Source organism: Falco rusticolus, chromosome 1, assembly GCF_015220075.1.
Source record: "Falco rusticolus isolate bFalRus1 chromosome 1, bFalRus1.pri, whole genome shotgun sequence".
Taxonomy (NCBI): domain Eukaryota; kingdom Metazoa; phylum Chordata; class Aves; order Falconiformes; family Falconidae; genus Falco; species Falco rusticolus.
In genome coordinates, this window is record NC_051187.1 from 3432721 (window position 1) to 3444750 (window position 12030).

The 12030-nt window shown below is 40.8% G+C and overlaps 1 protein-coding gene across 3 annotated transcripts in view; it reads right to left on the minus strand.

Moving 5' to 3' along the window:
* CEP112 (centrosomal protein 112) overlaps positions 1 to 12030 on the minus strand; it is a 171517-nt gene that overhangs the window by 31821 nt on the left and 127666 nt on the right. For all 3 annotated transcript variants that reach the window (XM_037405009.1, XM_037405025.1, XM_037405018.1), the window contains one exon: positions 10227 to 10376. In XM_037405009.1, coding sequence (XP_037260906.1) covers positions 10227 to 10376 — 150 coding nt within the window. The remainder of the gene's footprint in view (positions 1 to 10226; positions 10377 to 12030) is intronic.

The following is a 12030-nucleotide window of genomic DNA, read 5'->3' on the forward strand; positions in this document are numbered from 1 at the left end:
AGGAACTGGCCTTTCTGCTTTGAACTTCAGCAGATCTTAATGAATTCTTCATAATTGGCAATCTGGGATTTTCACTGAGGATATATTTGTCTTGAGGTGCCAAATGCAGGAGACAGTCAACTCTAAAAGTATAAATTCTGGGTCTCTTGGTTGACCAGGCTGGTGAAGGCAGTTCCAACAGGTACCTTCACCAGTACTGCAGGTAACTGCTTGTGTTTTATCAGGGATCAGATTCCTATAGGAACATGCAGCAGTCCTGAAGGATTTGGTCTTGTATTTATTAACATATTGACTTAATTGAAGTTACTGACTTCAGTGCCGTGAAAGCTTGAACTAAAAATAAATAGAGACAGTTTTAGTAACAGTAGAAGTCAAAAAGTGGCTGTGTCAGAGGAGTAAGTTCTTGTGCTTGACGAATCTCTGCTTTACCGCTCTTCCAGTCCTCTGTTATCTGGCAGTTTTGAAGGGGATATTGCCAAGAAGCTCATTTAGAGTCCTAAATTTTATCCCGTAGGCAACGCTTGTTTCAGTTTCCTGAGAATAACTTTCATAGACAGCCCCCTGAAGAAGAAAACAGGTGAACTCTTTTTGCTCCACAAAATGATCTCCTCACCAGCAGACAGACCTCAGGCTTCCTGAAGAGGCCAAAGATATAAAACTGTTGATGACTGCACAGGCGAGCTTAAGAAAAAGCTTCAGCCTCGAGGTTCCCAGTCTCCCCCATCAGCTTCAGCCTCAAGTCCTCAGTCTTCTTCATGAACGTGTTCAAGGGTCAACAAATAAAACATTGACTGTATCAAATCCCGTCCATCAATGATGAGAATCAACGCAGCACAGGCTGTGCATGAATCGGCTGCAATAAACCACTCCTGGGGAAGCATCCCAAACCCCATGCAAGATGGAGTATGCACAATCCATGTGCAAAAGGCTCAAGGAATAAAGTGCATTTTTGATAAAACTAACCTACTTTCACTTTCTTATAGACACATGCACTACATGAACATGTAGAGACGGTTTCCCTGAACTGCAAGGCAACAAGGTGTACCCAGCCCGACTGAAAATGTTTACAATACAGATTTTAATGGGAAAAGGAGCAAAGTACGATACACAGGAAAATAATTTCTCCTGTTTCTGGACTCTAGTGCTATTTTGGATGCCAACAGTACACAAAATTTCCACTGAAGGGCAAGTCAAACCAATTTCCCTTAGGATGGAGGCATCCGAAAACTTACTGAGGTTATTACATTAGTGCCTACGCATTCTTTAAGCAGATGAACTGCTTCATTCTGAATCCATGTCAAACCACAAGAACTGGCTGATAATAACATTCAATTAAAACAATCCCGTTCTTCTAGAAAAAAATTTGGCTGACAGCTACCTCTCACATTTTCTAGCTGGGCACAATGGGGCGATTGATGCTAGAAGGAAACAGGATAGGTTTATATCAAGGATCTGAAGGGTCAGGTCTGGTGACAGTATTTATAGGTTTAACCTCTCACATAAATTTGTGAGATGAAAAAGCCACTTCTGCTGAACATTAATCTGTGAGAAAGTCAGAGCTAGAACTCACAGATATACAAGTTGTGCTAATCAGATGTGCTTAAAACCTCCAAACTTCACACTCGATGCATATTTGTATCTTTTGATGTTGTACTTGGTGCTGCTTCACACCACTCGGGGCTTACTGAGAGAAGCAGAAGCTGCTCCCCTGCTAGGCTGTCTGGGTGAGTTTGCCATCTGATCTACTGAATACACAGATAAAAGTCACCGCATACTTTTTTCCTTTTCAAGTACAGTACTGTAACTTGGAAAGTTCCTTTATTCTCAACTCCACTGATGCAAGAAAGTGGCAGAAATATGGCAGCTTTGGCTGCTTTCCTTTACTAGCTTTTTGTAACTAATCTTTTAATGCTAAGGCAACAATATGTATTTTCATTTGTATGGAAAAAACTACTCTAGTTACAGAAAATAAGGGCAATGCCCTCCAAGAGCTGCAAATGCTACTGACCACTTGATTCTACTGCTACCCTGCCTTTAAATATTGGTAAATAGTTAACCCCGTGCAGGTATCAGATTCACCAGGTTTCTCTTGTTACGCTTACGAAAGTCCAACTATTATGAAAATGGTAAGTTTAACAAAGATATTTCTATTTCACTGTGATCTGCCATTCAAGTGTTAGCCAGTCGTTTTTTAAAAAATGCTCTGATATTTGATCTGCTTGAGTTTCAGTTACACATAAAGCCAGAGAGCCAGCAGAAAATTCTAAATGGAATCTGAAGATTTCTAAAGTCAACACTCACTTTGGCAAGAGCATTTTAATGCATAAAGCTGAAATCCTCAGTGACTCTCTCCTGCTGATATCCCTGGAGCAGCCAGCACCACGATTAGTACAAAACCAACAGCAACCTATAGAAGAACGTACAGTTTTGCAAAAAAATGTTTACACAAATAGTGGAAATTGTGTAGGCAGGCTGGAATCAGCCAGTGCAGTCTGGTGCTATTTCAGCCTGCTCCCGGGATGAGCCATGCCATAAGAAAGATATCTAAGAGAAATATCTGTTGATAAGTAGACCAGGTCCACATCCCCACATCTCTATTTGCCAAACCCTCTAACTTGTGTTACCGTGCCAGGCTTTAAAAATCTTTACTACAGAGTAATAAATGTTTGTGGACTATGGAAGGTTTGCTTTGAAGATGTCATTTTCTCCAGCAGTCTTTTGTTGGTTGAATACACGGTTCACACATATTGTGTTTCCACCTACACGGCTGGAGAAGCCCTGCAGTCAAGGCCGTTCCAGGAGCAGGGAAGGCGGCTGCGTTCCAGGAACTCACTGGAACTGGAACAAAGAACAACCCTTGGAAAGTCTACACAGTCCTATGCACAGACTGTTTTACAGATGCCCTGTGTTTGGAGGACGTTAGACACTTGTTTTTATCTTTATCTTCTTTTTTTTTCTTTTCTTCTCTCCAGTAGAGCCCCAGACTTTTGAGCACAGGCTCTTCCTCCCAGGCGGTCTGCCTCGTAACTTCTGGGTATCTCCCCAGCCCTGCCTTTCTAAGCGCTACTTTCTCCTCCACATAAAAGCCCCTGTGCTCTTTGGAGAGTAAAACATCTTTGAAATGCAACAGCAAACTGTAACCATCACAGCAGCCTTAAAAAAGCTAATTTTCATTTTCTCATATCATAGTTATACACATTGTCTGCCCTATCTTATTAGCTGTGTAGGCTTATGTCAGTGTTACTTAACACTTACTACTAAGAGTGTTTCCCCTGTACCTTTCTAATTGCCTAAGACCCCACTCAGTGTTATTACTCCTGCCTCTTCAGTTAAAGTAGTGAATTTTACGGCTTGCTTTAATTCTTTTTTGCTGTTTTTCCAGTGCAAAATTAGCATAGTCCACCTCATTAACGGAAACTGATAGCATAGCTATATAAGACTTTATATTTATTATGATTATGCATTTATGGAGTCTTTAATTCTGTAATTTGGAGACTGGGAGATGTAAGGTGGCATCCCTTCTAGGGCTAAAAGAAGAATAAAAAAGACTTCATGCAGCAAAGTGTCTTCTGGAGGGAAAGCAAGACACCAAGGACAACAATGAGAATGTAGGAAAAAGTAAAGAACCAAACTTTTAAACCTGCCGGATAAAACTGGCCTGCAGTTCAGAGGACTAGACAAGCACTAGTTCTAGTCTTTTATAAAACTTGTAAGTATGATTTTGCTGCTGGCCACGGTAAGTTCTTCAATGTGTTGAGACATGAAAAGTCAAGAAAAATGCCAGAGTGCAGAGTTTGCTGCAGGAAAAAAAAAAAAAAAAGAAGAAAAAAAAAGAAAAAAAAGAAAAAAAAAAAAAGAAAAAGATGACTCAATTCTTTGTCTTACAAAGCATGTCAAAGATATTATAAAGTACTTACAGATGCTCAGCCACTTGCATCGCCTCATTGGCCAAACATCTGAAACCCTGTAGCTCTGACGAGAAGGTACTACGCTTCAGACAATGAAATCATTTCTGTGGCCACAGAAAAAGAGATGATTTTGCAAAGGGGAGAGGACTTTCTGAAACCCGAGTTTCAGTTGCGATCAATACCTACCTAACCTTTACACAAAAGTCAGCCTGTTGGTATTACCATTTCTAATGAATGTGTCCATACAGCCTTTTCAAGACAACCGTGGAATGGAACCAAGAGGCAGAGCATGAGCCACAGTTGCACAACTCGGGGCTAAACCCTCGTTTCATTAACAGGCAGAACCAGGGTGAAGCTAATATTCATATAAACAAAGAGTGTGGAAAAACAGGTGCCTCAGAGTTTGGACCTCATGTAAAAGAAGAAGGAAAACCGTAAAAGACCTGCCGATTTCATTTACCCATCCTTTTGGAAGACATGACTTCCTTTGCTGATCAAACAGAATATAGGAAATTATGAGCAAGATAATGTTATTTGCCTGGCAAATTTCCAGGGCTGCTTTACAGTGCTAAGGTACAAACATTGGTGCCTTGTAATTCCCTGCTAATAAAAGACACTGCAGAGTTATTATCTTATTACAGACTAAAGTCATCGACAAAGAGAGAGAAACCCATGAAAAATGACTCCACGTATTTAACATCAAGCTGGTCCCTTAAAACTGTTTATCGCTCCATGCCAACTGGTCTATCGTGGTAATGTTTAGCCACAAAAGCAATCAGATGGATTTGAGATCCCTCTGGAGAACTCTGTGACACAGACATCTCTGAAGATCTTCAGTGACTGACAGAATCTGGCACGTCTGTGGCCATCGAACCATCGCACACAGTAATGCATGTTCTGACCAGATGTCTTGTAAGACATGAGTCAACGTCAGCTTCAACAGCGAAATGCTGACCTCCTTTTTACGGGCACTGTTAGCTGAAAAAAATCCAAAACAACCAAACAAACCCCCTACACCTTCTGTCAAGTTCACACAAAAAATAAAATACTTTAAAAAGCTTATTAAAAATGTAGGTCTTCTTGACAAAAGTTCATTATGCAGCTATTCAACAGCAGTCTAGACTGCAACAGCTAACCCTACTGCACCAATGTATGGCGGAGAAGAGAGCAAGCCAGGACTCAGCAAAAAGTCCTTGAAATAAAGTGTCTTCACTTTAAGTTTTAGATTTTCATTTTTCTTTCACTGTATTAAAAGCTTTTGAGGCTTTTGTTTCCTAATTAATGTCCTCTGCTATCAGTGACACATGGCCATAGCCTTTCTGAACAAGCAGTCATTACAGTCTTTCTGCTGTAAAAACAAAGAAAATGCCGAACATGTAAATTGTTCCCGCTTTATTCGCCAAGGCTTGGAGACTTGTCAGCAGCCTTAACAAAAAGGTGACGAACGGAACTGGCCCAGCTTTCCGAAAAGGGTCTGATGAGACCCCGAGCGTACCGGTTAGATGGGGGCTCAGCACTTCCAGTATCCCTGCAACCACACAGCGCTGCACGGTCCTGTTGCTGGCTGGATCCTGAAACTCTTCTCGCCAAAGGGCTGATGCCCCAACAGAGGTGTGGACCCGGAGCTTAGGAGCCCAGGGTTCATCTCCATCTTTGCCACAAACGGACAAAGTCAAGACTTTACCCTCCAGCGTCTCATTTGTAAGACAAGACCAAAAATGCTGCTTCGCTGAACCCTCGGTCAGGTCAGTGCAGGCTGTGTGCTCTCCGACACCTCTCCTCCCTTGATAAGCACTAACAAGGACATCTAAACCACTGACAGTTAGCTCTGCTTAGACCCCTACATCAACAAATTAGAATGATTCATTAGAATGATTTGTTATAATTGCATTGAGAAATTTCACTGTGTTGAGAAAACCCTCAGTCCAACCTTTGATTAGAGAAAATTATCTTGTGCTCCAAGATACAACGGCATCTAACAAATACATGACGATGCTGAGAACACCCAGGGCCCACACAGTGCCAGATAATTTAGAACCAGAAGTTTTGCCCTTTGTTCTGCTGTGACCATAAAATACAATTTTGACTTTTTTTCCCTCTCAACGTTTTTAAACCTAACAAAGAAAACAACTGCTTCAAAATTTTTCATATGAAGAGGAACATTATTATATGACATTCTTTCCTAGAAATCCTTTAAGTCTTATTTATTAACAGAATTAATCTGATCATAAGCTGGCTGACACACAAAGTGTTGAAATATGTCATCTTCAAACCCTGTTTTGCTAATGAAATTTTGGTGTTAATTCAGGGGATAGAACAGAATCCTAGAATCTGTAATATGAGCCAAAGAACAAATGTGGTTCCTCTGGCAAAAAAGCATAATTTTCTCCCTTTTCTGTTGTGGTTTGTCACTGCATGCTCTCCATCATCCATTTCTTTCCAGAATCTACTTTTTGATGTGGAGTCCCCACTTGGCCATGAGCTTCTACATTAAAACGCTCTGAACATGTTTTGCAGTTCCAAACCCAGAAACTGTTTTGAACTTTCAATTGCAGAATCCAAAAGGATTTCATTTAAAATAAAAAAAAAAAAAAAAAAAAAAAAAAGAAAAAAGAAAAAAAGGGAAAAAAAAGCACCTAAGGCTGGGGTTTCATAAATAACCTCCAGGTATCTCTACAATGCAATCAGCTTCATGCCAGTGCCAAGCCCCACCAGCCACCAGGTCGGTAAATCCTCTGACCGTTTGACTGTACTGAGCTCCGGGTTGTTGCGGCTAGATTGCTATCTAGCAACGAATGCTAGTTCAAAATGAATTGCTAGGGATGCAAGAAAGCTAGTTTAAATTTAGCCTTTATAAGTTTACACAACACTTCAATGACCAAGGTAGCTCCTGCACAGGCATTCTCAGGAGCTCGGCACCCAGACCCTTACTGGAAGGTGCCTTCTGAAATCCCAGTCTAAAGCATCACAACTGGGTTAACAGACATGGCAATTTCAGCAGCTTTTCCAAGCATCTGCAGGGCATTCATATAATTGTGCTCTCCACTAATCCTATGGTCTAAACCAATGATTCCTGATCTTTGAAGTGTAAGCACAGCATGGGAGAGGCATGGCACAGAGGCCAGGTGAGCTGTGCTGGGTTTTCCCCGTGCCAGGCCAGCCCAGCGTCCTTGCACTCTGCTCCAAAGAACGCAAATCCTGTGAAGTTCAAAGCAAAGATATCTCCGCGGCACTGACAGGCTTTGGGGATCGCTCTCCGCGCCAGCGCTGTCGTAATCCCAGCAGGCTCGAACCCAACAGCAGCGAAAAGGCAGCGCAGGAGTCGCTCGGTTGCCAGACCCCTGCTCCATCGCGCTTGGCTGTTCGACGTCGCGATTCCACGGCATCCCGACTGGTTGCCTTACAAGCCACAAGAAAGGAATGCGATGAGCCACAATTTTATCCCGATTTTACGATTCTGCCAGCACAAAGTTTGACTTGCCCTTAGGCCAGACAAATCACGGTGTAACATGAAACGCCAAGTCTCTGAAGCCTTTGCCTCAAACTGACCCAACCAGAGGCCACCTGAAGCCAAAAAGGGTTGCTCAGATTGGGATTTTGGGCTGTCAAAAGAAGCGAAATGTTCTTAGAAGTTTCATTTACTCTTTTATACTAATGTTTAAGATATTATTTAAAACACCTAATCAAGATTAAGGAAATGGATGCAATCATGAAAAAATGACAATTTAGAAATCTTTACCTAGCAAAGAGAGTCAGGAATTTGAATTAACATCAAAATCAGGTATTATGGCATCCACATCTGGATATCACTTTACTGACTAAATCCAAAAGTTCTCTGAGAGCCAGTTGGTTTCTGTAAAAATGCATTTCTCCCTTTGAAAGGAAATAATAATTGGAAGGTCTTACAGGAAGTCACCCGAGAGCATAGAAAGGAAATTGCAATCTGTTCCTCAACGTTCGTTTAAACCAACATTATATTTAGCAAATGCCCACTTTTTAACGATAGTCTTTTTAATAGCTTATACTATATTAAGTCTTCCCAAAGGCCTATGCTATACTAGGAATTGCTTTGTTTTTAGAATGTTTCTTCATCATCTCTCAAGGTCTTCAGCTTGCCCTAGGTCAGATGTTGTTCCCCATCTCCAGAGCACCTATGATTCCACTTTCACCCAAACCAATTTTTTTTTGCCCCGGGCTAATAAAAAGCAAAGTATTTCTGCATATGCTCATCTAGAAGTTTGTGTGATCCTTCAAAATACCAAGTGATCAAATACTAAACCCAGCTCTTTCTGTTTCCAGAAGTATACACAGCAGTTTACCTTCCTAAGAACTGTTTGGGTATCTGGCTTTCAGCAAGTTTCCATTAAATCAGTGGTTTCAAAGGAAGATTTTTTTAAGTAGTACAATATTAATGATATTAAACAAAGTTCAAGAACTCCATGAGGAACAGCTCCTGCAATTTCTTCCCCAAGTTGACCAAATCTTACAGAACACATGCTCACAGTACCCGTACAAAAAGCTCTCTGGGACACCTGCTCAGAAACCCCGTGCAGAATCCCTCTGTGGGTTTTATGTATTCCATTACATTGTGAGGTAATAACATAAAAATTAAGTTTATAATAGCTGAACACAGATTTACATGGAGAAGGATTTCATACAACCTATAACCATTAGTGTTCAACACCGAACCATACCAACAGCTGAACTATTTCCACTGAAAGTAACTGAGTTTAAGTGAAGCTACAAATGCAACGGTAGTATTTGCACCCAGGTGCTCAGAAAAAAACCCTGGTAAACTGTCTAAAACATGTTTTTCAAACATATAACTCAAAAAAGTAAGCATGATAACTGGAATTACAGCATGTATCTGACTACACGGAAGACTGTCCCACTGTCTCCAGGTCTCTGTATCTAGGTGGCCACTGCAAAAGCGGAGAACTACAAACAGGACATTTTCCTAAAGTGGCAAAATCCACCTATACCCCTCAGGAATGTGATTTTTTGAATTCTGTTTGTAGAGCCTAGTGATAACGCAAACTCCCTCTGGTGATTCTGTTTGGATAGCAGATTATAGCCGACATGATAACAGTTATAGCTTTGACAGAAGAGACTACGGAATGATCAGAAAGAAATTTCTGCTCCTCAACACACACAGAAATAAAGGCAGATATTTTCCTTAAGAAAAAAAAAATCATTAAACAATTTACGAAAGAAAGGAAAAAGAACACTCCACAGATGATAAGATAGTAATGTCAACCTAATTTCATTATGCAAATCATTCAATATAGAGCACAACATTAACTGTACCGTAATTGAACATCAGATAGTTCTAACATGTAAAAGCTCCCATGGTTTCTTTACAGCACAAGTTAGACAAACCGTAGGAGTTCATGTTTTTCATGAGTTTCTAGATTTAACAATGTAATTCTTTGTTTGGTACTAGTAGAGGGCTTTATGAAGAAGAAAAAAAAAAAAGGAATTTCCTTCTTCTATACAACTTTTAATGAAGTGTTTTCGTTGTCAACCCTAGCAGATTATATAGTTTGAAAAATTTTCCATTGCTCTTTACTACTCTGAAAGGAAAAATGTTTGGAAAATAATTCTGCTTGCTTCTGCAGGTGGGATTCTCTGCAGCCACTTTGAATCAAGGTGTCAAAGCAGCAAGGAGCAGAGTCCAAATGGCCAGAACCCATAATCAATCAAAGCTGCTTTGAAAAAGGCCAGAGAACGCAACTCTGATGCAAAATGTATGGAAATCTAATCCAACAAAAAAAGTTACGAATAATAAATACTTTATCCCATTTGTATTCAGCACAGATTTTGCATCTAGTTTGCAATGGAACCTAAGAACATACTTTCCTTCATTGCATCCTTAAACATGCAAGTTGAGTGTTTTGTGAAAACCAGGCTAAAGCCCGTGCTGTCCTGTGCCGCTGGCTCTCAGGTGGTGCAGCTCAGCTCTCCTACTTCTCAGCTTTTTTTTTTTTTTTTACCCCAAGTACTGAAAGCACTGTATAAAGGTGCTGAAAATATGTTAAAATATCTAAGTCACCAGTAAAAGAAAGAAAACAGGAAAGTTTTAAGTATTTGACTGAAGTGGATGGATTAGACTCGCCAAAAGCCAACGTGTAACGCAGACGCCTGATCAGCCAGAGGAGAGCGCCTGAGTCATCAGATACGTCAAAGTCAAAGGTCCAGCGAACGGAACCAGCGAGCACTGTGCGAACAGGAATGATAACTGCATTCATCTGCCTACTGCAGAACTTTTAATTACACTCCAACAGCCAGCAGCACGGGTGACTACACTCCCCAGATTACCTTGATCGCTCGGTCATTATCCGTTATCAGCTGCTGCTTCGTATCTTCAAACTTCTGTACAACTTCCTGCAGCTGCTGCTGGGCGGTGAGCTGCTGCCGGCTGCTCTCCTCCGCCAGGGACGCAACCGTTGTCTTAAGCTCAGCTATGATCTGCAAAGAAAACAGCACGCTCAGTCTCTCTTCAGTAAAAGGCATGTGTGTTGCATGTTTTTACGTGCGGTACAAGGCATGGCATTGGCAAACTCTGCTGGGCAAGCTGAATATTTTAAAATTAAAATATTACATGCTAGCAAGCATGAAATTCCACGCGACAAAAAGGAAGAGAATAAGGCTGCGAATGACAAAAATTGCTGAACACAAAATATTTGGAAGGGTTCTCTGCAATGACATTCCAAAATATTTACTCATGAGAACAAAGCACATCTGTGATCTTCAAAATCAAGCACGTTCCCAGTCTCTCACTGCACCGAAACCAGTAGTGCAAATATACAGCGTGATGATGGTGGTGTGTGTTTTCTAGAAGGACACTTTATAGCTTGATACTGCAGAGAAGAAAACACCCAGATTTACATACTGGGCTGAAATTTAAACTTGACGGTGAAGTTTCTGAGCTGCTGAAAGGAGCACATTCTCCTCAGCAGGACAGCGGGGGCCTCATTCAGTGCCCAGGACCCTTAAACCATTCACTCCTGATTTGTTGAAATGGACTTGTTTCACCTTTTTTATCACTGTGGAAAGTCATAATTAAACCTGATCCTTCAGGCATATTTACAGAATTTTATGCCGACATGTCATCACCTACCAAAGCTCTTAAACATATGGGAGAGTCGCTGACTTTAATGTATATATTCAAGCTTAAGGTTAAGCTGCTGCAGCAGCATAATACAACCTAATTCTAAAACCACTTTAGCACATAGGCAGCTCAGGGAGGGACGACCAGAGTGCTCAGCCTTGGGTGTTTGCAAGGCCTCCTCATTGCCACAGACACGCAACTATACTCAGGCCACAGTTCTTTAGGAAAAAAACATTTTGAAACAACTACTAACAGGACAGGAGTAACTACGTAGTAAGGAATGTGCTCAAGTGAAGGTACTAGAATCATGGGGGAAGGGGTAAAGAAGATTAAAACTCTACTGTAAATTTACTGCTCTGATTTACACCCTGAAAACCCCAGAAAGTAACACAGATGATGAGTAACACCTAGACAGATATTTCTGTATTTCTATTCTAAAAACGAATAAATACTAAAAAAGATAACACCGCCAATCAAGAGGGAGGCAGTTTGCTCTTAATGAGATCAATGGGCCAAAGTTTAGAGATTATCTGGATAGGTGCGACTCTTGAGGCAGAATTAAGCGATATCAGTGGCTTAGCAATTTAGGTCATCATTTAGATGACACAATTCACACAAATTCAGCTTTGCTAGGTGTGTAACACCTGCAGCGAGAAAGCAGGAGAAAGCAACGGATCAAACTGTTGAGCTAGCATCTTGAAGCCGTGCCAACCTATACCACTTCGTGTATGTTTCATTTTGACCCTTTTTAAAAAGAAAACAAAGTAACAAACTATTTAAGGTACCACAAAAATGAGATTTAAAGCTTTCACTGGGTTAAGACCCTGGACTAGCATAGGGGTTTGAAATGCATGCAAGGAAATTTCAGCATGAATTGATGGAGAAAGATCTGCTTTGTGCAGTACTTTTCAGGGAAAAAAAATAATCTGTTTACTTTGCATAAACTTCAGAGGAAATTTCTTGAAATATCTTCTCTGTGTGGGTGTTAAAAGCGAATGTTCCAAGAGGCCA